The 27,868-nt window shown below is 36.7% G+C and overlaps 1 protein-coding gene and 1 long non-coding RNA gene across 2 annotated transcripts in view; one reads left to right on the top strand and one right to left on the bottom strand.

Annotated features, from left to right (window-relative positions):
* The window catches only part of UTP20 (UTP20 small subunit processome component), a 94,999-nt gene that overhangs the window by 13,452 nt on the left and 53,679 nt on the right, over positions 1-27,868 (bottom strand). Inside the window, exons 28-48 of the mRNA XM_082419281.1 lie at positions 26,460-26,603; positions 25,783-25,862; positions 22,699-22,916; positions 22,039-22,183; positions 20,720-20,807; positions 19,703-19,846; positions 19,456-19,506; positions 19,199-19,351; positions 17,719-17,874; positions 17,253-17,393; positions 16,525-16,662; positions 12,664-12,803; positions 12,341-12,423; positions 9,197-9,486; positions 7,834-7,973; positions 7,464-7,620; positions 4,146-4,244; positions 3,254-3,421; positions 1,783-1,949; positions 947-1,088; positions 25-141 (exon numbers count right to left, since the gene is read on the bottom strand). Of these exons, the coding sequence (XP_082275407.1) occupies positions 25-141; positions 947-1,088; positions 1,783-1,949; positions 3,254-3,421; positions 4,146-4,244; positions 7,464-7,620; positions 7,834-7,973; positions 9,197-9,486; positions 12,341-12,423; positions 12,664-12,803; positions 16,525-16,662; positions 17,253-17,393; positions 17,719-17,874; positions 19,199-19,351; positions 19,456-19,506; positions 19,703-19,846; positions 20,720-20,807; positions 22,039-22,183; positions 22,699-22,916; positions 25,783-25,862; positions 26,460-26,603 (2,961 nt within the window). The remainder of the gene's footprint in view (positions 1-24; positions 142-946; positions 1,089-1,782; positions 1,950-3,253; positions 3,422-4,145; positions 4,245-7,463; positions 7,621-7,833; positions 7,974-9,196; positions 9,487-12,340; positions 12,424-12,663; positions 12,804-16,524; positions 16,663-17,252; positions 17,394-17,718; positions 17,875-19,198; positions 19,352-19,455; positions 19,507-19,702; positions 19,847-20,719; positions 20,808-22,038; positions 22,184-22,698; positions 22,917-25,782; positions 25,863-26,459; positions 26,604-27,868) is intronic.
* Positions 12,810-27,481, top strand: LOC309640623. Its single transcript, XR_014252314.1, has 2 exons — positions 12,810-13,140; positions 26,660-27,481. It is a non-coding gene; the product is annotated as an uncharacterized lncRNA (long non-coding RNA).

Below are 27,868 nucleotides of genomic sequence, written 5' to 3' on the forward strand. Positions count from 1 at the left end.
TCCCGTGAAGGAACAGATGCTCACCTTCACGTCCATGGAACCCAGGCAGTCTATGAGGAGAGGCATAAAAGGATCCAACATTTCCAGAACATGTTCACTTGAAGACTTGATCTTGGAAGTCTTCAGACTAAGATGCAACAGCTAGAAGATTTAAAAAGATACTTCACATCAGTTGCCCCTAAGACCAAATGAGTGAGGTAAAGGTGAAATGATTTTAAGAGACCAATGTGAAATGTTAAGATGCTTCTATTTGAAATTATAAAAAGTGTGAAGAAAGGGGAGCCACCTGGGAGAGTCTCAGTAAGTGAAGAAGGTGGGAGCTCACTGTGCAGCTGAGATTCCAAGTTCATTTACCAAATGGTTATTACTCAGCATCTGCTTTGATTCCAGGTACTGGCTTGGCGTGAAGGACACGGCAGTAACCAAGATCAGCAGGGTCACCGCCCTCATGGATCTTAGCCAGGATGACAGACTCTAGGGAATAATTCACTATAAATGCAGGGTGCTTTGAGAGTTCTGTGGGGACCTGGGCAGAGGGAGGAGTAGATGGTGAGGTCCTGGGGTGGGAAAAGTGGGGTGACTTTAGAGAGCTGAAAGGAAGCCACGTGTACAGGATGAGGCTATGCCCTTGTGGCCCAAATGAAGGACAGGGCTCTCTCCTGGGAAAAAAGGGAGCCAATGAAGGATTAAAAAAATATATACAATAAAATGATCAAATTTGTGCTTTCAAAAAATTTAGAGTAGTTCAGAGGTGCACACTCATGGGCAAAGCAACAGTGAAAGCACTGTAAATATTAGGTCAGAATCATTAATTCTGAGAACGTTATATCATCAAAGTAAGTACCAGCATTTCCAGCGGAAATGAGCAGTACTGGAGATTCAGTAGAGGATTAAAAGGCACAGGCTCACTGTGTGCAGCAAGTCTCACTTTAAGGTTAATTCTTACCCGAAGTCCAGACTCAATAAATATGTGCATGTTGGTTTTCTTGCTCACGACAGCTTTCTGCCCGCCTCGAACTGGAGTTGGGGGGAGCAGAAGACAACTCTGGGGTGGCAGACGTGGATCTGGTGCAGGGGCTGCTGGATTTCTGTCAATCAAATGGAATGAAAACTAGTAGAAAGCACACTATATGCTGCATCCCCGGAAGCTACTACGGCCCCTTCCGGTGCGGTAAGTCCAGTACCAAATAATGTGCTCTTTGCTGTGGGTTTTTTTCCCCCTTAACCTCAAGACACCGAAGAGATGATTAGGTTGTTGATCAAAGTTTCTAGAACCCCAGAAACGGAGGTCAGAGGGATGAACACATTTAAATGAAGAGGAACAGCAAGGGGACACTCCCTTCCTTTGATTTCTGAAAACAAATGCCAAGGAGTCTCTTTCAGAATACAGAAGCAAAATTCAAAGGAAGTTTACAAATAAGGTATTTAAAATCTTTGGAGGTCTAAATCTCTGATCAGAACAAGAAGTATATATTTTAAGTCTATCCCAACTTTGATTCAATAAATATCTAAAACAAAAGTGGTATCAAGTAAATGTCAAAATAATTGGTTGCCTTCACAGCTACCGCATTCAGCAGAAACAATCTTGTGTTGACATGTATTACTTGGAAGGACCTCAGCCCAAACACCACAATGTAGTACCATCTTACAACTCAGATAAATATGCCTTTTTTTCCCTACTAAAGCAAATTATTAAATGAACCCACTTAAGAGTAATTGAGTACTGAATGGCTTATTAGAAGTATGAACCTAAAGGATAGTTGTTTTTTTTTTCAAACTTACTTTTCCTTCTCTGTTAACAGGGGTAGATTTTCGCTGACCAAACCGTAACTAAGCAACAGAATGGATTCTGCCGTCATTTCCTGGTTTACAAGTAATCCTGCTATGATTCGACGTAAGGTTTCATGAACTTTCCGGGCCAGTTTTAAACTCGTGGTATTTTGCAGGATCTAAAGGCAGACATAAATGCATGCTGAGGTAACACAGAACTGCATTTTGATTTGTTCTAATAGTAGTTCTCTTTTATATATTTACTTTTTAAAATATGCTTTTTGCTAATTAAAAAAGAAACACATTCTTAATAAAATTTCAAACATAGATATAACATATAAAGTCAAATATACCCATGACCTCAGCCCCAGAGATAACCACTGCCAGCTGTGTATGCCGCTGGATTTCTTGTGCCTCCTTGGCACTCTCTTTGTTGATGAGGTCTGGGCACAGGGCTGGAGATAGGATGTGACACTTGGAAGATGTCAGCCTTCCAAGTGCATTAAATGGGGTGGTTTATAGGCAAGCACATACACATAACACAACATCAACAAAATGCAGTCACTACTCGCAGGAAACCATGCTAAGGAAGTGGTGTGATGGCCAGGCCTCAGGGTTGGGTATTAGTTATTGGGCCAAATCAGAGGAACTTAATGGGACCCCAGCACCATCAACCCCAGTACAACCCTCAGCATGTCATAGCTATTCCACTGCACAGGACATGGATTAGTAACTTTGATTACCTTGGAGGGACTTGATAATTTACATAGAAAATACATGTGCTTTGTCAACTCTTTTTCATCCTCAAAACATATCTAACATTCTTAGATCAGGCTCAGATAAGCTAAATGCATTCTAGGAACAATTAGGGAGTTAATCTAGCACCAAACATGTGGAATTAGCACAGAGAACACTATGAAGGTAGGTAAATGACAGTCCCTGCCCAATAGGAAAGGCAGAATGAAAATGGTGGAAAGAATGTGAGATTTGGATCAGAAAGATCTGGAATTAAATCCTGACTTTTCTCCTTAGCCATGTTCCTTTCTATCTTTCTAAGCCTGAATTTTCTCATCTGTAAGACGGGAGTACTGTCAATCTCAGGGGATGGTTGTGCAGATTAGAAGAGATAATGAAGCACAGTGCTAAGAACATGGGTATCTGTTCAATAAATGCCAGTTCTCTTCCTCCTGGCAATCTGGGAGCAGCAGTCTGACTCCAAAGGCTATGTTCTTAGCTGCTGACGGGACCCAGCTGTATAATTCACCTGTAGTTCAATTCTTGTTGGCTTTCCTTTTGCATCTCATGGTTTATATCAAGGACTCTGATTCTTGGATCAGAATCAGCGGAATCAGAATCCACTGAGCTGCCAGCCACGTGGTACTGGTGCCCTTAGCACCAAAGCAAATCATGATGCTCAAGGCTCTTTTCAAGAGCTCATGATACTGTAAGGTGGGGATCCCCTTTATTACATTCAAGTCCTTACCTCTTTTAGTGGAAGGATAAGTTTTGTAACCTGATCTTTTCCAACAAACTTGCCCAAGATTTCATAAGAATCGTAACTCTTGCTTCTTCGTGCCTCCATGACCTTGGAGAGGATCTGCTTTACTTCCTTCTCTTCAGCAATGGCACCAAACAACTCATGGTTAAAAATCTTTAAAAGAAAAAAAGCCAAATGGCAATTACGTGCACCCAGCAACTTATGCCAACATAAGCAGTCTTTGAAGATGCGTGGTATGTCCAAGTCAAGGATTAAAATTAGACAACAGGAATTTCTATTAGATTTCACTTTTTTCAATGTAGTTTAGGGACCAATTACTAACAAACAAATACAGAAACACTTCAAGGTTTACACCAATGGAAAACAAAAGAAAAATACCAGGTAGATTTACATATATAGTTGTATAATATATAAACAGGCACTTCCTTCTTTGATATTATTCAAAGAGTAGCTTAATCTCTCTTTAAGAAACTCTCGTATTTGTAACTTAACTATCAAAATTAATGCATTTAATGAAAAATGTAGTGTCTGCATTTGTGTGCCACATTTAGTGTCTTTCTAATCCTGCCCCCCACGTTATCATATTATCTGATTTTAAATTGTCATTACTTTTTCACTATTCTAAATAAAGCGCTAACGAACATGCTTCTGTACAAGGCCCAGACCACGCCTCTGGCCGCGCCAACTCAAGACCTGCTCGCGACAGCAGAGCACCCACCTCGCATCACTTGAGCGTCAGCCTTTTAAGCCCGCTGCCTAAGCGAGGAGACAGTGCGTCATTTTCATGTTTACAGGCTATTATTTCTTACTTTGTGAGCTGGTTTGTGTTCTTTGACCTCTTAAAAAAAAATTTAGAATTCCTTTCTCTAAGTCTTACCCCAATCATTATATCCAAACAAGAGTCCAAATTCCCAACTTGCAGCTTGTTGGTGAGGCCTTGCAGCAACATGTAAACGGTGAAAGTTAGCACATGGACCTAAAACGAAATGTATGATAAGAATATGGATGGCTAAGAACACCACAGTAGAAAAAACAAGATTTAGAAGTATGGCAGGGGCGCACTCAGATTATATATCTGTAATTATTGCAGGGAGAAGCTTTGACAAATGACACATACTTATATCACTGCCTAAAATCCTTTAACCAGATGGTCCCTTTGTAGAAAAGATGCTCAGAAACACATCACCATGCTTAGGTTCTATTATTGTGACTAAATCAGGCCAATGATTTATAAAGAAGAGCACAAGTCTTGAACTTTTAAAAACCAACCTGTGAATTAAGGAGCCTGCCAACGTTGAATGCAGTCAAACCTGGTACAGAAAGTGTTATGAAGGAAACAAGTTTTTGCCCTTCACAGTGATCACAGCTAACATTCCTTAGAGCTTACTATGGGCTAGGCACTGTATTAATACCTCACATGTACTCAGTCATTTAATCCTCACCCACTCTATCTATGGCGTAGGTGCTACATTATCAGCATTTTCAGATGAAAAAGCTGAGGCACAAAAAGGTCAATCAAACTTGCCCAAGGTTACATGAATAGGAAATGGTGGGGTCAGGATTTGAAACCAGATGATGCCAGGGTATACAGAGTACACAAAAGGGTATATTCTGTATACTGCTTCCGGTGCTGTTTATCAAGGTAAACATCAGATAATGATCATACACTAAGAAAATACACCTGGCTGTCAATATACAGATTGGATTTTAAAGGCATAATTTCATATGTATCTACTTATGATCTTTAAATACTTTTACATATATAAAATATGTGCTGAGGACTTTATATAATTTTTAAAAATCCTTTTGGTGGGGTGAAGAATGAAACTTGAAGAGTACAGTTTTGGTTCTGTCTACATGATTAATACTAATACCCAAACTGCTGTTCTCTCATCCTTATTTTACTTACTTTAACGAATAATGAGACAGACTGGAAGAACAGGTGGTTAAAGAAAAAAGGGCTACTCGTTTAAATACCTCAGGTGCTCAATTAAATGTGTGAATGAATCCTCAAGGACAGCTGTACTGTATTCATCCTGGTATGCTCAGTGCCCAAGAGCACCTCACACAAAGTAGCCATGAAATACAGGCTGGTTGAAAGAATAAACATGGACACTGACAGGGGCTCCGGTTCCAGGTAAGATGGAAGAAGCACACTCTATCCTGTCTCTCCCACTGAGTGCAGCTATAAGCCCCAGACAGGATGCACGGAGCTGCAACTGGGGAAGAACACCAGAGTGCAAGTACCACCAAACTCCCGGTGCGTTTACCCGTTTTCTATAGTTATAGACGTGGGGACTGCAGCAGCCACAACTCTGCTGGGAGACCTTCCTTTCCCACTGGGACTGCAGTTCTGAGAGGATGGGCCAACTAGCTGCTTTTCTCCTTCTCTGTCTTGCCGCCACTTAGCCTCCGTGTGGGTACAGCTGTGGGAAGTGCATGGCAAAGTGGGAGAAATAAAGCCCCAGCTTTCCAGCTGGGGGTGTGAAATAAGTGGAAAAATAATGTGTTAGCAAAGGATCAGAAGATATAAGGGACTAAATGGAAACTTTACAACTGAAAAAACCAAACAGACCAATAATTGAAATAAGAAAATTTACTAGATGGGTCCAATAGCAGGATGGAGATTAAAGAGGAAAGAGTCAGTGAACTTGAGAATGAATCAATAGAAATTATGCTATCTAAACAGAAAGGAAGGAGACTGAAAAAGAAAATAAAAATGGAGCCTCAGGGATGGATGGGACCCCCCAAAAAAGTCAAACAGGAGTCCCAGGAGAGGAGAAAGAGTGCAGGGCAGAAAAAGTATTTGAAGAAATAATGGCTGAAAACTCCCCAATGTGGTTGAGAAGCTCAACAAACCTCAAACAGGGTAAACCCAAAGAAATCCACATTCATAATCTAACTGCTGAAAAATAAAGACAAAGTCTTTAAAGCTGCCAGAGAAAAATAATGCATTACTTAGAGGGGAAGAACAATTTAATTATTCATCAGAAAGGCCAGAGGAAGTCGCATGACAATTTTACAGTGCTGAAATAACTGTCAATGCAAAAGTATATATCCAGTGACAACATCCTTCAGGAATGAAGGTGAAACAAAGACATTCACAGGGGAAGGAAAATGAAGAGCATCCGTTGCCAGCACACTTGCTCTGTGAGCTTGCCTGGACCAAAGGGAAATGATACCGGGAAGAAATGTGGAAATTCAGAAGTGAAGGAAGAGCAGTAGAAGTGATACATATCTGGGCATATTTGAGGATTAAAAGCAAAAACTCTAACGCTGCTTGATAAGTTTTCAACATATAAGTTTCCAGCAAAGTAATACATAAACAACTTTTAAACAAAGGAAGGGTGAAGGGATCTATAGGGTAATAAGGTTTTTACATTCCACTTGAAGTGGTAAAATACGGATTCTAAATAGATTATTAAAAATTAAGTATGGATATGGTAACCTGGAGCAACCACTAAAACACTATACAAAGAGAGACAGTGGCAATGCATACTGATATTTTTAGTGTGTTACTTATAACCTATAGAATAGGAACCTACCTCTGAACAAACGAGGACTTGGAAGGTCAAGCTAACTACCAGGAGTCTTGGCTGGGTACTTGAGAAACACAAGCTGCAGTGTTTCTCAAACTTTAGATCGCTCAGGGATCTTATTAAGATGCAGACTCTGTAGGTCAGGTGTAGGGTCCTAATCATACTTCTAACATCTCCCAGGTGCTGCTGATGCCACTTGTCTGGGGCCCACACTCGGAGTAGCAAGACAGCCAGGTAACTACTCAAAGAGCTTTGTATTCCACCTGGTGCTCTTATTAATTTTATGACATGTCATACATTTCAACTCTTAAACAAATGTCTATGTTCTTTACTGTTCACACGTGTGGCTATACATTCAATATACAAGAATTTTATTCAGAACTCAGAGAATACAAAACTTGATATCAAGTGATTTGAGAGAAAAACACAGGTTATGAAATGCAGTTCTATAAGGATCTTTAAAAAAATTAAATATAAGGGCTTTTTAAAAAACAGATTTTTGAAAATACTGATTAAAATTTTTTAAATATTCTTGCTTGTTCTCTCAGTAGATCAACTTTACAAAAGATAGACCCAAAGTATCATGACTTAGTGTTTAAAGTGCAACTATTTGAACCCCAACCCAATTTGAATATAAAGTACATGGTGCAATTTACCTGATAGCCACGCACAAGGGTAGTCTGTAATTCTTTTAAAATATATTGTAGGTAATGCACACCCAGATCCTCTATTATTTTTGCGAGAGTGCTGCGAGCAATGTCTCTGATTTCCTGTGCTCTGTTCTTGAGGAGGGCACACACTTTCAGCAAAATACTAGAACATGAGAAATTAATTGACTAATTAAATTAACAGAACCAAATACAAATATAAATATCCTTTTGTTTCTGAATTACTCATAACCCAAATTATGCCAATTAGGATTCTAAATTACAGCAAATTGTGACAGTACTTCTCTTCCTGACAAAAGAGAAGATAGAACCAATTTTTGAGTTTCACTGAACTTTTCTGATTTGTCACACAACATACCTTGGCAGATTAGCTTCCATAACTTCCTGTGGAAGGGACTGCATTAGTTTAACCATGGCAAAAGCTAAAGGAACTCGAACCACTTCCTCATCATTCACAACCTTTGATTTTATGAGTTTGTGTTCTTCTTCTCTTTTAGTCTGTAAGAAAAATTTAGGTTAAACTAAAACAAAAATAAATGGATTACGGACCTACCAACACTACAACCTTGCAGTTGAAAGATAAGCTCTTTTGATATATCTTATATCCATTTCTAAGTTTAATGTCTTAAAAAACAAACTCAATTATGCAATTTGATAACCCTCCAAAAATTATAAAAATAATATGAATAGGAATATTCTTTTCAAAGGAGCAATCAACCAATCAATCAATAAATAAAACCAAGTATTCACTGATGTGGGGTTAAGACTGCTGTGTAATATTTAAAAAGTCACATAAAATTTGTGTTAATTGGGACTTTCAGGTGTTTAAGTGACATCGTTGGTACATAAAAAAATACGGTGCACCAAATAAACTTTATTTACATATATACAAAATGATGAAGTCGGTATTTTACATCAGGGGTTGGAAAACTTTCTGTAAAGGGTCAGACAGTAAGTAATTTTGACTTTATGTCCGCTATTGAAGCTACTCAATTTTGCTATTGTAAGGCAAAAGGAGAATTAGACAATATGTAAATGAATGGGGTGTAACTGTGTTCCAATAAAACTTTATTTACAAAAACAGACTGCAAGCTAGATTCAGCCCATGGGCCACAGTTTGCCACCTCAAGTTTTACACTGAGAAGGAAAGGCTCTGGCTTCATGAGAATGCACTCCTAAAATGTTACCCCTATTAACCAAGAAAAAGATGTATTTTTGTTTTCTTCCTTTTTTTTTTTTTTAAATTTTTTGGTCAGGCTGTGTGGCATGCGGGAATCTTAGTTCCCCGACCAGGGATCGAACCCATGCCCCCTGCACTGGAAGCATGGAGTCTTAACCACTGGACCGCCAGGGAAGTCCTGAAAAAGATGTATTTTTGAATAGCAGAGAAGTGGCCAAGAAGTAGAAAAGGGAAACATACTCTAATTTTTAATAACCTTTTTTGGAAATGGGAGTCATCTTAATATCTACTTTGGAGATAGAAAAGCATATATCTACCAGTATCAAAATCATAATGAAGAAGAAACATTACTACCTTAGCTGTACGAGATGAACCTGAAGATGATGAGATAAGAGAAGGGAGGTGAACTGTGAAATGTAGAGATAAAAGAAAATCCAAAAGCTGATGTCAATCCACATAGTCAGGAGCCTCAGTCTGACAGGGCCCCACGGACACCCCACAGGGTCACACAGACCTGCTGGGCCCCAAACAGAATGATTACCGTAGATGCCAGACATTTATGGAGCCTGGGTAGGATGTCCCCAGTTATGGTTCCTTGGATATTTTTAATTGTTTTCTCCAATTCTTCCTTATTCCAAGGAAGGAAAGAGATGGACTTCGTGATACACTCGGATTCCTTAGCTGCTGTCCCTTCACAATCATCTGGGTCAGGGTTTTCTAGCTCTTCATTCTTGTCTGACAAAGTCTTACATCCATCTTCCTTCTCATCCTCATCCATATGCTCTAATTCCATGGCTTCATGCTCTGGCAACTCAATCTCTTCTATGGTGTCTATGTTTAGTAAACAACAAAAATCACCTTAAATTAAATAAGGAAACAACACAGTTGTGTTAAGTAGTCTTTTCTACTAACATCTAATAAAAAATATCAACGACTATAAGGGCAAGATAAGGGCTGAGGAAACAGCAGTAAATGAGAGTGTTATGGTCCTTCATTTCCTTACAGTTAGCCTAATGAGGAATAGAGACAAGTAAACTGATAATTATAAAAAAAAAGTGTGAATAGCAAGCAAGTACAGGGTACTTTGGGAACACATGGAGAGGCTGGGGGGAGGGGGGCTCTTAACCAAAAGAAAGCTTCCAAAGTACTGTGGTTGGAAGCTTCCAAAAGCAAAAACCTACATTCATGAACATGAAAATCATAATGGCAGCCAACAAGTCTCATGCAGAAACGTACCTTATTATAGGATTCAGTTTATTAAAGAAAACTGGGCAGTATTGTAGAGAAAGTCCAGACTTGGCTCTGCTAACAAGCCATGTGACTATAGTCAATTACCTTAACCCTCGTGGGCTTTGGATTCTTCACCAGTAAACTGTAGATGGCACCTACTTGCAAGGCTATTGTTAGGATTAAATGTGACAAAGTCTATACTGTGCCTAAAATATATTTCTGACACTTCATTGACTTTCAAAAAAATGATAGCTATTAGTCTTCATTTTTTTTACTGGCCGTGTAGCTTTGGGAAAGTTACTTTACTTCTGAATCTCAATTTCTCGTATCAAAAATATGCAGTAACTAACACCTAAGGTTCTTGTAAGGTTCTTATGAGGACAAATGAGATAATGTCTATAAAAGCACATTTCACAGTAGATGCTCACTAACTGTTTCAAACTTCATTCATACCTAAGAAGAAAACAGTGAAGTGAATTAATATTTTAATTTTTTAATGTTTCTGTTTATGCAAAATTTCAAAATGCAGATAAAATTGAAGATAAACTAAGGGGCTTTAGTACATTAATTATTTAAAACACAATTGGTTTCTACAAATTCAAAACAGTTTTTCTCTTCATCAGTGTGGCTCTGGAGTGATTTGATAATAAATCAAAGAATTAGATAATTTTGAGTAGGAACACTGCAGTAATGCAAACTAAGGGCCAAGATATTTCAATGTCTTTAGCCAAAACAATTAGAATAAATACCTTGGCCTACTTAAGTGTTTATTCTTTTCCTTATTTTTCTGTGATGGCTAAAACCTTTAGAGTCTGATGTTCAATATAAGCAGTAGTAGTAGGTATCCTTAGCTCATTCTGGTTTTAAAGCAAAGGCTTTTAATGTTTTACCATTGAGTATGATGTTTCATTAGGTTGTTTTTTTTTTTTTTGGCCACGCCACACGGCATGCAAGATCTTAGTTCCCTGACCAGGGATGGAACTGGCGCCCCCTGCAGTGGAAGCGTGGAGTCTTAACCACTGGACCACCAGGGAAGTCCCATCATTTATTTGGTTGGTTGGTTATCTATCTATGTATCTATGTATCTATCTATCTATTTAGGGCTGCATCAGGTCTTAGTTGTGGCACACGGGATCTTTAGTTGCGGTGTGCGGGCTTCTCTCTAGTTGTGGTGTGCGGGTTTTTTCCTCTCTCTAGTTGTGGTGTATGGGTTTTTCCCTTTCTCTAGTTGTGGTGTGGGCTTCTCTCTAGTGTGGTGCACGGGTTTTTTCTCTCTCTAGTTGTGGCATGGGCTCCAGAGCGCATGGGCTCTGCAGTTTGTGGCACACGGGCTCTCTTGTTGAGGCACACAAGCTCAGTAGGTGTGGCATGTGGGCTTAGTTGCCCCGTGGCATGTGAGATCCTAGTTCCCCGACCAGGGATCAAACCTGCGCAACCTGCATGGGAAGGTGGATGCTCTACCACTGGACCACCGGGGAAGTCCCCCATCATTAGGTTTTTAAAACACATCTTTTAACAGGTTAAGGAAATTTCTATCTATTCCTTGTTTGATAATTGCTTTTATTATGAATGGATATTGAATTTAAGCAAATGTTCCCTCTGTGTCTATATAGATGATCACATTTTTTTGTTTGCTAATGTGTTAAGTTCCATTAACCAATCACCAACTTCATGAGTTAGTGGGGGCTTCCTCTTTTTCAGTCACCTGAAATAGCTGATATAAGGTTGAATTGATCTATTCCTTGAGTGTTTGTAAAACTTGCCTATAAAACAGTCTAGACCTGGCATTTTCATCAGAAGAAAATTTTTAACTACAGATTCAATTTCTTTAATCATTAGAGATCTATTCAGATTTTCTATTTCTTCTAAAGTCAGTTTTTGTATTTTATTTTTCTAAGAATTTGAACATTTCACCCAAGTATTCAAATTTATAAGTGCAAAGATCACAATGTTATTTTACCTTTTTCATTTAATTGTGATCTTTTAAAATTCCTAATATTTATTATGCCTTCTATTGTCATTGGTCAATCTTGTCAGAGGTTTGCCAATTTATGATCTTTTCAAAGACTGATTTTTATTTTTGATGATCCTTTCTGTTGTATCTACTTTATATTTCATTAACTGTTGTTCTAATTTTTAATTCTTAGACTTTCTTTGCATTCACTGCTTAATGTTCTTTCCATACATTAAGGTGATATAATTGAATTTCTGTGTAAATAATCTACAGGTCAGATTTTTTCACCCATACAATTTAGTCTGGACTTCTCTACTGTTAAATAAGTTTTTTACAAAAATACTCAAACCATTCATTTTAACTTCCTCCTGACTCATTCACTGGTCACTGCTATAAGAGCAGAAAAAGGGAGTAAATTGAATTTTTCTATCTTTAATTCATGATCATAAAGTATCCAAGGATAGGAAGGAAATCTAGTTTAAGAAAGTTTAAAAAACTTACTCTCTTTACTCTGAAGTTTTCTCATTTGTTCTTCCAGAGTTTTGTGGTCAAAGTGGAATGCTTCTAACACTATCACTAGCAAACTGTTAAAAAAATTTTCACAGAAATGTTCATTTGATTAATATCACTTGACTCTTAAAAAGAGAGGAAAGTTAAAGATAAACATTAAAATTATTTTTACCAGTTTTAGATATTTTTTCAGTCTTAGTATCACCTCACTGATACAAGGTAAAAGTAAACTGAGATTGTACAAAGGTTGTTTCAGAAAATAATCCAAAATTTACATTTTAAAAACAAAACAAAAATAAGCAGTTTGACCATACCTGACACCCAACTTTTGATTGATCTGTCCCGCCTGTAAGACATGAATGAAATGTTTCAAGTAATATATATATGCCGACCAAGAGAGATGTTTGCAAATAGCTCCAATAACCTCTGTGGCAGCAATGGTTATATTTTCATGCTGTAAAACAAATCAAGAGCATCAATAAGAATAAGTATTTGCAAATAAAGTACACAGCTAACTTGGTGCATTAAAAAGCTTAGACAGTAGGTGATCAGCAATTATAGAAAGGAAAGAACGCCTAAACTATACTCCATTGTTTTCCCTTAGCTCTAGGAAAAGATGCTGTCAATGAAAGGAATGACATCTTCCTCTCATTAAAAGATATTAACACACTTTGGTTTCTATTCCACTCAGACCTCCGATTGGTTCAAGCCTACAGACTGAATGAAGTAAATTCAATGTGTAAAAGTTGACAAATGTCAGAATTAACTACAGATTGCACCGCTGAGCATTCGTAAGTACGACGCAACGGAGATAGCTCTTTCGGACCACAATGGAGAACAAGAGCTGGATTTACCCTCACACCTTAAACCAGAAAAGTAGACAAAAATATATGAAACAGTTTTCAGACTTTGGACATCAAATAGTGCAGGACAGTGACTCCTGAGAGAAAGGAAACAAATGAAATGAGCTGTAGAGTTACCCCAATTCACTGTGTGGGGATAACTGTCAGGTCATAGCACATGAGAAGAAACCCAAAAAGGGCCCCATGTCTCCCTGAGTTAAAGAGGCAGAGTTGAGGCTGCGGAGCTAGTGTCCTCAGGGCAGAGAACCAGACAGAAGAAAGCTACACAGAGAAAAGCTGCCCAGAGAAAGAGCTCCTTAAGCTTCAGCTGAGAACTGATCAGTACACACGAGTAAGGAAGAGACAGGGAAAGAACCACCAAAAAGGAAAAGATGAAACACTCATCTAAGACCACACAGGGACGAGAATAGATCATGTTCCTATCAGCCAGAGTAAAAAAACCTCATGATACATGAAGCATTAGGTATTCAGGTACTCAGAAAGTTAGTGCCTCGGCGGTGGGTTCAAATAAGCACCAGACTAAAGGCTGCTCCTGCCTAACAGAGCTTAAAAGCGAGCCTCAAAAGGACCAGACTGGACTTCCCTCGGGACACAGTGGTTAAGAATCCGCCTGCCAATGCAGGGGACATGGGTTCGAGTCCTGGTCCAGGAAGATCCCACATGCCGTGGAGCAACTAAGCCTGTGCACCACAACTACTGAGCCTGCGCTCTAGAGCCCGTGAGCCACAACTACTGAGCCCACATGCCACAACTACTGAAGCCCGCTTGCCTAGAGCCCATGCTCTGCAACAAGAGAAGCCACTGTAATCAGAAGCCAGCTCACCGCAACGAAGAGTAGCCCCCGCTCACCACAGCTAGAGAAAGCCCGCATGCAGCAATGAAGACCCAACACAGCCAAAAATAAATAAATAAATAAATTTTAAAAAGAAAAAGGACCAGACTACTCACAAGTAGCCCAACTGCATCTGAAAACAATTCTCAGGAACACTTAAATACAAAAACATCCAGCACCCAGCAAAGTCACATTCACAATGTCTAGTATCTGAAAGATAGCTACCAGGCATACAAAGAAGCAGAAAATAACTCTAATGAGAAGAAAAATCAACCCATCGAAATGGGCACAGAAATGACACAGATGATACAGACTTAACAGTAGACATAGATATTAAAACAATTGACATAATTATTGATATATTCCATTCGATCAAGAAGGGAAAGGAAAGCATGGGCATGTTAAGGAGAGACATGTAAGAAAAAGGCCCAAATTGAACTTTTAGAGATGGAAAAGACATTTCTGAGGGAAGATACACTGGATGGGATTAACAGTAGATTAGACAGAGCAGAAGAAAAGATTAGTGAAGTTGAAGACATGGTAATAGAAAAATGAAACAAAATGAAACCCAGAAGGAAAAAAAAAGACTATTTAAAAAAAAAAAAGAGTGTCAGTGAGTTATGGGACAACTTGGAATGGAATACAATGGAATCTCCAAAGGCAAGAATGGGAACCAAAAATATCTTTGAAGAAGTAATGGCCAAAAATTTCAAAGTTTGACAAACACTATAAATCTATAGATCCAAGAAGCTCAACAAACCCCAAGCACAAGACACCAAGGCACATCATAATTTAATGGCTTAAAGTCAGTGATAAAGAGAAAATTTTAAAGCCAGCCAGGAAAAAAAAAAGATATATTCCACTCAGAGGAACAAAGAATGACTTCCTTTAGAAACAATATAAACTGGAAGTCAGTAGAGTAGTATCTTTAAAGTACTGGGAAAAAACTCAAAACCTGTGAAATTAGAATTCCATACCTAGAAACATTATCTTTCAAAAACAAAGATGAGAAAGGACAAACAAAAGCTGAAGGAATCCATTACCAGTAGACCTGCACTACAAAAAATTTAAAGAAAGTCTTCCTGTCAAAAGTAAAATGATACAGGATGAGTATCTGCATCTACACAAAGGAATGAAGAGCACTGGAAATTACTGATATAAATATGGAAGCAAATACAAAAGATCTTTTCTTTAGTTTTAAGGATCTCTTTAAAAGATAATTGATGGTTTGAAGCAAAAACAACAACAGTGTATTGTGGGGTTTAAAACTAACACACAGGTAAAACTTATGAAAAAAATAGTACAAAGATAACTAATAAGCCAACAGAGATAAAATAAAATCATTAAAGGATATCTAATTAATCCAATAGAAGAAAAGGAGGAAAGAGGAAAAAAACAGAACAAATGCAAAATAAATAACAAGATCATAGATTTAAACTCAACCATATTAATAATCATATTAAATGCAAATGGTCTAAAACCAATTAAAAGGCAGAAACTGTCAGATTGGATTAAAAAAAGCAAGATTCAGCTATATGCTACCTACAAGAAACCAACTTTAAAAGTAAAATCACAAATAGGTTAAAAATAAAAGACTGTAGAAAGGTATACCATAACAATACCAATTAAAGCTAAATATAATTTATTTTTTCATCTATATCTCTTTACTATTTTACTGCCATCTAACTCTGAGCTGCTTACTGGCTCTTCAAACTGGAATTTAGGGATGCATTCTTTTATCCACTTAAGAAATTCTTAAAAATTTTTTGAATATCCTGAAATAATAGAGGAAACCTATCCTTGAACAAGATCATATAATCAACAGTATAAATTCAAGTCACAAATCCTGATATTATCTCAATTAGACTTAAATATTTATCAGGTCTTTACCATGTGCCAGGCACTGTTCTTAGGCACTATGAGGTATAAAAGTGAAGACATTCTGAGTTCAAATACCAGTTCTGACTCTACATGTTTTTGAGAAAGTTCTATAACCTCACATATTCTCAGTTTACTCCCCTATAAAACAATGATAACAGTCTCTACCCCATAGGGTTGAGTTGTTGTGAGGATGAAATCAGATTACATATTAAACTACTTAGTATTGTGTCTGTACCTGGTATAGAGCTAAAGAAAAGGCAGCTGTTGTTTTATTTCATTTCTTATGAGCCATTTGGGAAAACAATGAGAATTAAGGCCTATGATACAAAAATAATAGTATGCCATCTTAGTAATGTGATCATTTCTAAGCGAGGAAATATTTTGTGGTTGGCCTTTGTCAGCTAATAATAGCAAAAATAAAATAATAGCCACCATATTTAGAGCAAGTGCCAGGCACAATTTTAAGGGCTTTAGAACTATTCTAGGCCTGTAATTACGGTGACAACATCAGTATGGATGCCACCAACCCCATCTACATTTTGGAAAAGTGTGTCATGGTATGGGGAGAAGCTTACTGGTTTCTAGATCTAATGCCCTACCTTGATCATTTTCTCATCAAAAATTGGAGTCATGGCATAAGGCATGATGTAATTCTGAAGAGATTTAGAAGACAGCACAATTTTGCCTTCCATTAGTTGTTTTGCCAATTTCTTCAAGGCTCTTGCTCTTCTGTGGATCTATGAGTCAGATAAAATATGAATTAGTTACTGAATAATCTCAACTACAACCAGCTCCATTTCAGTATCATGTTCCTCCTCCATGAAAAGATTAAAAGAGTGAAATACAGTCCATGTGTTACATGAGCAAACACTTGTGCCTTGATTTGCTTTCAGAGACACAATCCACAGTATTTCTTTACCAATGGATCCTAGAGCATTTAAACTTCTTAGGAAATGGCAGGGAAAGGTGACACTATTATTGTGGTTTGTGACACCACCAAGGAAATCAGACCCCAGGAAACAATCATCTCCTATGCAAATTTGATGATCACAAAGACCAAGGAATGAGAAGCTCAGAACTTTTGGGAAAATTAAAATATATCTTTTTCTTTTTTTTTCTTTTACTTTTTTTATTTGGCTGCGCCGTGCGGCTTGTGGAGTCTTAGATCCCCGACCAGGGATTGAACCCTGGCCCTTGGCAGTGAAAGCGTGGAGTCCTAACCACCGGACAGCCGGGGAATTCCCTAAAATATATCTTTTTAAATGAGACAGAACAGTTTGAAACACTTGTCTATAGACAAGAAAAAAAAAGCAGAATTGTCTTCTACCTGAATGTGCTTCATATTCTCAAAGAAGTCCATTTCTGGATCATGGCAATCAGTTAGCTGTACCAAGTCTTTAAATTCTGGTTGATTTGGAAAGGTTTGAATTAAACAGGAAAGCAGCGTGGTATAATCTTGTTGAATACTCTGCAAACATTGAGTTGAGAAAAAAAATTTTTTTTAATTTTAAAAAGAATTTGCTTCTTAGGTAATACAAAGAAACACCAAAAAAGTCATTACAATTTTTTAAAAAGTAACACATTCCCACTGAAACAACAAACTATATAAAATCAGAAGTGACTGCCCTCTTTTCCGTTCCTACTCCCCTGTTAAAAGTTTGCTGAATATTTATACAATCAAGTATTTTAATTAAGTGTACTAAGCCTGACTGCTTTTCTACACAACTATAGCAGAAGTAGGGAAAAACAAACAAAACCCACAGATAGTAGTACTTAATTGCAAACCCCAATACCTCTGTCTGGCTCTTCAATCCTTTCCTCAGTTTCTCCAGGAGTGAACGATGAATGATTTCTCTATATTCTTTCTCTGTGACATTCATAGCAGCAAGCTTTTTGATGATATTCATCAAGCACATGCTTGCATTATCACTTAAAGACATGTCTCCTAACTGGACACAGGAAAAAACCCAAATTATTCTGTACAATAACTATAATATTGAATAGTATTTCCCAATGAAAGAATTTATAATATTTAGCCACTGTTCTGTATAAAACTCTCTACTAAGAAATGTCCCACAGGTACTTCATACTTAAGGAAGAGCCAAACATAGGGTTGTGAGGAATACAGTAAGTGACTTTGAAAAGTCATGCTTACTGAGAAGTGTCAGTTATTTCAGAAAATACTGTGAGATGTACTATTTTTTTGTTACTGATTTTGCCTTTATTTAGAAATTTGGTATTTTATCCGTCATGGATTTTTTTTTCTTCTTTTTTTCATTTTTTATTGAAGTATAGTTGATGTAGAGATGTACTTTTTAACTAGCTTTATTTCTCAAAGCAAACAGAACAAAAGGTTCACTAAAGCCAGTTTTCAATATTCAAAATCAGGTGATCACTTACAATGACAGAGTTGGCTGGTATAATTCTGGTTAGCTGCTTCAGAGTTCCTGGTTTAAGGAATGTAGGTTGTGAGTGTAGAAAAAGTATTCCTAGCTCAGCCAACCAGGCAGTGATTCAGGATCCCTCATGTTGAAATTTGATAAGATATATGAAGAATGAGCCCAAATGGGGAGATTACGTTTTCCTATATTACTTAATCCTTAGTATCAGATGAACAACTATAAAATGCCACAAAAAGATTACTGATACAACTACATAGTTAACTATTAACCAAGGGTTTCATTTTCCACATTTTTGAGTTTTAATTCATTTTAGCAACATGGCACTTAATATAGTTGTAAACCCCTTTTATTTCTACTATATCAATAAAAGAGGGCAAACTTAAATAATATAGTTACATAACTGAAAAAATTGATATTTAACTGACACACTATGAAATTCACCCTTTTATTGTACAATTCAATGGTTTTCAGTATATTCAGAAGGCTTTACAACCGTCACCACTATCTAATTTCAGAACATTTTCATCACCCCCAAAGGAAACCCATTAGAAGTCACTCTCCCCGTTCCTCCCGCCCCTCACAGCTGCTGGTAACCACTAATTTACTTTCTGTCTCTGTGGATTTTCCTATTCTAATACACAGCTTTTTAACTTTTCAAAGTGCTTCCACATATATTATTTTATTCAAAATATCTGCCTTTCAAATCATGAGCATAACAGTATGGTCTTTGCCAAACAAAATATTCTACAACTAAAAGAAATTTTATATTAAAAATCCCATCCCCCTCCAAACCAAATTAAGAAATTAGGTCATTTTGTCATATTATCAAAACAATAAAAAAAATTCATAAATTTTTGCTATAAAAACCTACCTCCATGTTATAGAAACAATTATGCATAACAGGAATTAGGTAGTTAACGTCCATGGTTTGCATCTCTTTAATATAAGAGGTGATGGTCTGGAACGCTGAGAAGCGAACATCAAAGTTGATATCATCAAGATGTCTTTGATCAAAGGCGTTAAGCTACGAGAAATGCCATTGAAACAATATAAATGAAGGTATATAAATCTTAAATAAGGAATAATAATACTTTGGAAGCAAAAGAGACATAAGATTTTCTTTCTTACCTTGACAACATCAGTAATATATTTTAATCCACTATCAAAATCAGAAAGAGTCTAAAAGGAATGAAAGCAGTATATTATTAGTGAATAAAACCTTAACTTGTCTGCCCACCTCCCTTTGACACCCTGCCGCACTCAAATATACATGGAAACATCATATCAGCACCAAGCAAGCTGCTAATATGCATTCCACATCATAGTTATCTTTTGAAAAAGGGGTGATTTTGGGGTAAAAATGAATATTACAGACCTGGAAAACTGTACAAAGCAACTGTCTTGACAACTTGTTCTTAATAACTGAGAAGAGTTTTGCTAGAGGCTTGAGGAAGCTCGTAGGCTCCAGACAATGTTTCAACAGGTTTTGTACTGTCACCAGAATATCAACCTCTGTATCCTTAAGAAAAAATATTGAGAGAAATCGTATTTCAGTAATTTATAAAACTGGTCAAATTGGCTTTACTATATTACAACACAGAAAACAGGTAAGTATAAATAAGAAGTAAAAGTAGTAGTACTTACAAAAGTTATTTCATAGTCTTTTAAAAGTTCTTAGCATTTTAACTTAACCAAAAACCTATAATAGTGTCCATTAACAGTTTCTTCCTTTAATTCTAATAGGAAATATGCATGGTTTTGAAAAATAATTTCTTCTATTTTCTAATTAAAGAGCCAAGAAAAATGAACTTGCTGAGGAAAAATACACACTTCTGGTTGTTCACAAATCTGTGGTCTTCTAAACTGAATTACTATTGAGTAGGAGTCATTCAGTATAACTCCTAAGGCCTTATAAATGAGTGTGCAAAATGGGAAGACTCTTTTAATCAAGACTGAACTATGGTTTGAAAATCATATCAGAAACTCTAAACTATGCCTGAATATTAAAACAGTCTGACTTTTCATTCAGTTTGCCACTGTCACCATATTTAAGAACAATGCATGTCTCAGGTTGCAGATTTGTTATTGATCAAAGTCAGAGAGGGGAAAAAATCCTGAAATGGATTAGAAGCTAAACAAAGGAAAATAAAGGGTTTAAGACTTTTACTGTAATGGTAGATGATGAGGTCTCCACCTTCTCGCCTGACCCCATGCCTCTTTCTGTCCCAATTTTTCTCCTCTGTTTTCAATTTTATGTTTCTGTATGAAGTCTTTTCACAAATACTCTGGGATAAATACATCACAGAATCTAGCCAATAAAATTATTGTTTACAAATAAACCTAATAATAAAGTGCCACTTCAAAGACAAATAAATGTGCTGTCAATTCATGCCTGAGCAATATTGCCACGGTGGAGGAAAGGCAGGAGCAGTGTAATGAGCAGAGAACTTTGTTCTTTTTCTTTCATAAACTTGCTGATCCTGAAGAAGGAAAAAAAATGGGATATGTAAGGAAGATATATAAGTTAAGAGTATTTCTCCAAGAAGTTAAACTTTTCGTAAAAAAACATCAGTGATGAAAGAACCAGGTGGCTTTTAAGTATGTGTGTATGTGTAAAAAGCTTAACTCAGTTATTTAGCAGTGCCCACTTTTATTTCCCTCCAACTTCAGGTTGGTGGCTACTATTCTACTGCTTTTGTAACATCTGATTGTGTAGGTAGTTTATAGTAAACTCCAATCCTATAATTAGTAATTGGTAATTACTTATTTCACAAGGAAACAATATTTTAAGTGCTGAGACTTGTTTTAGGCTTTATATACAACATTTCCATGTAACTCCCAAAACAGCCCTATAATGTAGGAATTATTAACCCCACTTTGCCCAGAGAAAACTATGGCTCAGAGAAGTTGATGTCACACAGCAAGGAAGTGGTAGAGCAGGTCTTTCAAATGTAGTCTTTCTGGTGCCTAATCACTCATCATCTTCTCACTATCACGTAGCCTATGATAAAATTTAGTAAGTATATTTCCTATGGTTTCCTGTTCTGCAAAACTTAGAAATACACTAGTATAAATAAAACATTTAAAAAGAAGTTCCTGGAAGATTCTAATATATCATTTTTTATTGTTGCTGAAAGTAACAGAAAAAATAAACTTTCAACAACTAAGTCCTGTAACAATTTAGATTTTAAGATAGAATCATTTTGTGCACTCAGATTTACTAACCAGGCACTTTATAGAAATCACAATTATATATTACCAGGTCTAGTAGTATGTAGAGAATCTTTAAAGAGAATCTTTAAAAACGCTTGCAAGATCTTCTTGACTCTTAAAAGAACAAACACAGCAACCTGCTCTTTTAAATTATTTTTATCAATCACACTTAAAAAAAAATCACAACTATGTGATCTCACATAACTCAAAATTTTAATTGAACAAAATATGTAAAGGCTAATACACAAGCAAATCTATTAGTCTACCTTTGAATTTTGAAAAGTCTGTAATCTTTTATAATTAAATAAAGGCAGATGTCATAAAAGGTTTATTTCAGCAGAGAAAGAGAATTCTGCATTAACTTAAAAATGGAGGGCATTTAAAATACTGAAAACTTTTTTAGCTTATTACCTTGTTAAATGAAAAACCAAGCATAACTAAAAAAAATTATAACTACAGGTGGTAATGTTATCTTTTAAGGACCAATATGTCACTTACTTTGAAAGAATGCCCAGTTCCTTACTGACTTGTGCTCTATTCTTCTTCTTTTTCACCTTTTCTGCACTTATTGTGGTTTTGCTGAGATATTGGAGAATTGCAGGTACATGAGGTAGAATTAATTGTCCTCCTATTGTGATAGACTCTGAAATAGTGATAAATGTACTGATTTTAATTAACTACGCTCTTAAAAGATAACTGTACAATATCTTCCTAATGACAGAAAAGGAAAGCACTCAATTACCATGAAAATTTAATACATTTCAACTCTAAATATTAAATAACTTTCTTCTTAGTCAAAACATCTATATCATTAGCTAAATTAAAATTTTATATGAGACCCTTGAGGATTTAAACCATTTTTGGTAGTAGTAAGAGAATTGTTACGATAATATGGTAAGAATTCAGAGACATGACAGTGGAAATCATCTGATAATGTCCTGAAGGATAGTTGAGCTTTCTGGAGCGTAAATAATCCGAATTTCTACCTACTGCAAAGAAAATTCAGCTTATAAAAATTGGTATTAATTCCTAGAGAAAAGAAACTCTTTTAATAGTGTAAGTTATAAAAAGAGTCAGATTCTATCAACTTTTCCATTCTGAGGGCACAAATGATACCTCAGAAGTATAAGAATCATTTGCTCTGTACAGCTTACATACCATCTGCACTTTCTGTATATACACATCCTGTCACCGGTAAGCTCAAAACTGTTTCTGTGGGTTCAAAATCTGGAAGGCTAAGAAGGTCATCAGCTATTTCCATCACAATACTAGCTGTGGCTTCAGAGAGGTTCTTTGCTGAGAGAATCGCAAAAACATTGGTCAGGATATCACATTCCGGGTGCCCAGGTTTCTGTTTAGCCAGGAAAGGGAAATACCTGCAAGAAAAAACACTAAAATAGTCATCTTCCTTTTCAATACGTTTATTTCTAAAAACATGTTCCATATGAATTTTCATAGAGTTTAATGAATATATACGTGTATGCGTGCATATGAATGTTAATAAGATTACTCAGAAGGGAAATTACTTTAAAATCTAAAATTTGATGGATAATAATTCTAGGCACCATACAAACATATTATCTACGTACTTTATGTATATTTCTCATTTAATCCTCACAATATCTCTATGTTAAGGTGGTATCCTTATCTTCACATTACAGATGAAGAAATTGAGAACTGTCTAAAGCCAATGAGCTAATAAGTCGTACGGCTGAGCTGTGAACCGCAGTCTAAGCTCTAGTTCTAAAAGGAATGTATTAAAGACAGGCATTTTTCAATTATAAGCCTTCTAGAATATGAATGTTTATATGGTCACATAAAAACCATGTACTACAACATGAAAATTAGGAGTACAGACCACAGACCAAACAAATATTTGCTGAATTAGGATATGCAACATTCAGATTAGGATCATTTGTCAAGGGAGGGAGATGAATCCATCCCCAGTAATGAAAGACTCACACGAATGATACCCAAAAAGGTAGAGAACACCACAGCTTTCCAGCCACGGGCAAACTAGCAATTGTTTTACAGCCAGAGATGCAATCCTAACAATCAGTAGGAAGGCCAAACTGAAAAAATTCAAATAGTTTGGCTTTACCAATTCAACATCACTGGAAAAAGAGCTCAAGCACTTTAACATACTTAGTCCTGACAGACTGAAAGAAAAGTTCTAAGGGGTTATACTCATACATCTTTGTCCAACAGATACTGGGGATAGTATGCGCAGGCACCAAGCAAGATACTTTACATATTATATCTCCATTGTCAACGAGAGAGAAATTGTAGAAGAGAATGAGGTGGCATTCAATGATGTGGATCTATACTTGAGTAAGGACCCAACTAATATATAAACCAAGTCACTACTGTAAAGTCTTCTTGGATGAAAGTCCTTCATGGCTTATTTGTATAACAATGACACAACTATAAAACATTTCTCAAGTATGCCTATGAAGTGCTGCTTATAAATGTCCAATGAAAAAACAAGATACGAAATTGCTTTCTCAAATTGGGAAATAAATGAAAAGAGCCCTTATGACAGTAAAAATAAAACAGGCTTTCCTGAGGAAGACAATGGCAAGGTATTGTTTTTGAAGACTAATGACACGGGGAAATGTTCATGACATAATTTACATGAAAAAAACAAAATCAAAAGCTAGCTATATGGTATGCTCCCAATTCTGTAAAAACTGATGCCAAGATTTTAACATCATTGAATCAATAATAAACACATTTTCTTTTATTCTATCTTTCATTCTTCAAAATAGATCAGGGCAAACTTAAGTCTGTTTCCATCACTGAGATAAACAAAATAGGTTTCCCACATTCCCACTTTACTGAAAGTTCCCACATTCTTCAGTAAATATGCATTTGGTCTGTAACACAGCATCTCTGAACCATCAGTCGATGAAGGTTCTGTAAATGGCTCATAATGTCCACAAAAGGATATTGACTTGTGACCATGAGCGCTGTATGCATATTTAGATGGAATTTTACAAAGAATAGAAGACAATGACCTAGAAAATCCAGAAAGCTTGTGAAATTTTTAAGTGGGAACCGGAAAAAAGACAGAATGCAAATTACAAATCAGCTTTTATTTTTAAGCAAACATGCAAAATTGTAATATTTGGGTGATGATATAACTACCTAGTGTGTTTCACACCTGTTTTTCCCTTTGCCAGGTCAAATCAAACTGTTGATACAATCACTACACATTGGAAGAACAGCCATATCAATCCCAATACTACTAATTTTCTTCTTTTTAAAAAAATTTATTTAGTTTTGGCTGTGCTGGGTCTTTGTCGCTGTGCGCGGGCTTTCATTAGTTGCGGAGTGGGGGCCACTCTTCGTTGTGGTGCGTGGGCTTCTCACTGCGGTGGCTTCTCTTGTTGAGGAGCACGGGCTCTAGGTGCGCGGGCTTCAGCAGTTGTGGCTCGCAGGCCCTAGAGTGCAGGCTCAGTAGTTGTGGCGCATGGGCCCAGTTGCTCTGCGGCATATGGGATCTTCCTGGACCAGAGATCGAACCCGTGTCCCCTGCTTTCGCAGGTGGATTCTTAACCACTGCACCACCAGGGAAGCCCCCCAGTACTACTGATTTTCAATTTTCAATTTTTTTTTTTTGGCCATGCCACGCAGCTTGAGGGATCTTAGTTCCCCAACCAGGGATGGAACCCGGGCCCGCTGTAGTGGAAGCACAGAGTCCTAACCACTGGACTGCCAGGGAAATCCCTAATTTTCAAGTTTTAATGAAATTGTAAAAATAGCAAAAAATGTGTAAGTCTTGAAATAATATACACTCTACAATTTTAATTTATATTAAATTGCAAAATGTTGTTTTATCTATTTTTTCCTTTTTTTATTGTTGTAAGTAATTCAAATACTCCGAAGATATATCATGAAAAGTCTCCCTTCCCCATTCCAGCTCACCAAACCTCCACATGCTATGGTGACATTGTTTCTCATGTAGCCTTGATCCATTTTCTATTTCATTTTGTATTTATACACACATACATACACATATAAAAGCATTTTTCCTGGAACACACTACACCTATTATTCAGCAACTTGTATTTTTCTTCAAACTATGTATTTTGAGATTCAACTGCCTTATTCCTTTTAACTGAACTGAAAGTAGGTCACTGTGTGGAAAGAGCATAAATTACATTATTAGTTCCCTTGACCAGTTAGTCTAAAACACTGCCCTTTTTAAAGGCAAAAAAAAAAAAAAAAAAAAGATTATACCTTGCATTTCTGCACCAGATACTAATTAGTTTCAGCAGAGGAGTAGGAGAATACTGACTCTCAGATCCAAGCCTGCTGATCTAGGACACAAAATAAAAACAGAATACAAAATAAGAACATACACAGAATTGTAGAAAAAAACCAAACAACTAAAAAGCAGAACAAGAACAGAAATCACACCAGAGGATAAAAGAGCCAAGAGATAAACATTTAAAGGACAAACTGAGTAGTGAGAAATCTTTCCTAAAATCAAGTCTCTCCTACAGTCTTAGCTATAACTACACCAGTTATCAACACCAAGTGGGGACAACCAGAGATATCAAACAAGGAACTAAGTAACAAAAACCCCTGTGTATTTTCCCTCATGCTTGTCAAAACCCAGAGGCATACTATGTGAGGTGCTACAGAAGTTAGGTTACCTTTGCTTAAGAGACAACAGTCATATTCAAATTAGCCTTAAGTATAAACGCTATGGTATTGGAGAAACTAGCTCTGGAGCTTTAGGTGGTAGTGGAGGCAAAGAAAAGTGTTCTAAAACTTGCAGAAGCAAAGAAAGGCTTGATGTGAAAGAAAAGACCCGGATTAGCATTCGTGGCTGGGTGCAGACTGTGCCGGTGAAGCAGTATTAAAGGAAAAAGCAGAAGGTATCCAGGCAGAACACAGAAATCAAGCTTTACCTGGGGCCAAACTGCACCATGAAATACAGCATCAATTTCTTCTGTTCTGAACTGATAGGACTCCCAATCCAAAAAGATATCAGTTACCATTTTGATTCCAAGACGTCTTAAATTTTTCAGTGGGTTAATAAACCTCAGCTGTATCTGTAAAATAAAGATCTTCTATTAAAAAGATACCACTTTTATTCTTGACTCCTCAGGGAGGCACTCCTGCTCAGGTGGTGAAGAATCAAGCTGGGATCCTGTTATGAAGTTCTGATCCACGTGGAAGCGCCAACTGAGTAAGTTATATTGCTTTTCTTATTGAACAAGAGGGGAAAGCATACTTACAAAACCCAAGTGGTGAGATGTGTTCTATTATCAGGCCCAGTAAAATCACACTAAGTGTCCTCAGGCAAAAACAAAATCTCAGTGGGAACAGCTGTTTTGTATTCTACGTTGTTTTACTTTTCTGAAACTGTACATTTTAAATTCAAGAGAATATGAACAAGGATGCCATTACTTTGCTATGCAAAAGTCTGAGGAATCATGATAGTTCACATACCCATCAAGTTTCTACCATTCACTTTTAGCTAATTATCTCATTATACGAGTTACAAAGAGAGGAGATGACTGGCAAGCATAAGAAGGTGACACAATTACAAGTCATTCTGTTCTGCTTCAATTCTATTGGCAATATTTTCATTATCTGCTAGATTATGTTTGGTGAAAAATAAAAACTATTACTGATATTTGAAAAAGCATGGTATCATGATCCCCCAGAGGAGTAAGAAACTAACCTTGGCAAACATGACACCAAATCAGACCCCTCCCTTTCCCCTATTCCCATCCAATCAAGTAGGATCTACATGTACTCTTCTCTTTTGTAATCAGCTGCCCAGACTTCTCACTAATTGTTGAGTAAACTGGAGAAAAATCCTGAAAATGAGCAACTGCAGACTTTAATTCCTAGAGGAACAGTCCATATGACTGAGTTTATGGACATTTACGATTACTTCATTGCTTAAATGTACAAAAACAAACACAAAAAACCAAACCCAAACCAAAAGGACCCTCAAGAACCCTCAAGACACCTATTTCAGTGTCAGTCAATGCTCTGGAGGATCTGAAAGATACAAAAAAGTAAATGTGTAACTTAGCTCAAACACACAAATGTAGAACTTTAACTCACTTGAGCATATTACCGTGCAATAATTCATTACAGAACCTCAAAGAATTCCTTGGACTTGTCCAAGAATTAAAAATAAAATAAAAAAAAAGAACAGAACAGAAAAGAAAGCTCCTACGTGTCTGGAAGGCTAGCACCTCACTGTCTAATGAACTGTGAAATTGCATAAATGATCCTTTGAGTTACTGATTGTTGACTCAGGAGAAAGGCTGCATTCCTGAGTAACATCTTCTAAGTTAAC

The sequence above is a fragment of the Balaenoptera physalus genome, assembly GCF_965194825.1.
Source record: "Balaenoptera physalus genome assembly, chromosome: 13".
NCBI classification, from domain to species: Eukaryota; Metazoa; Chordata; class Mammalia; order Artiodactyla; family Balaenopteridae; genus Balaenoptera; species Balaenoptera physalus.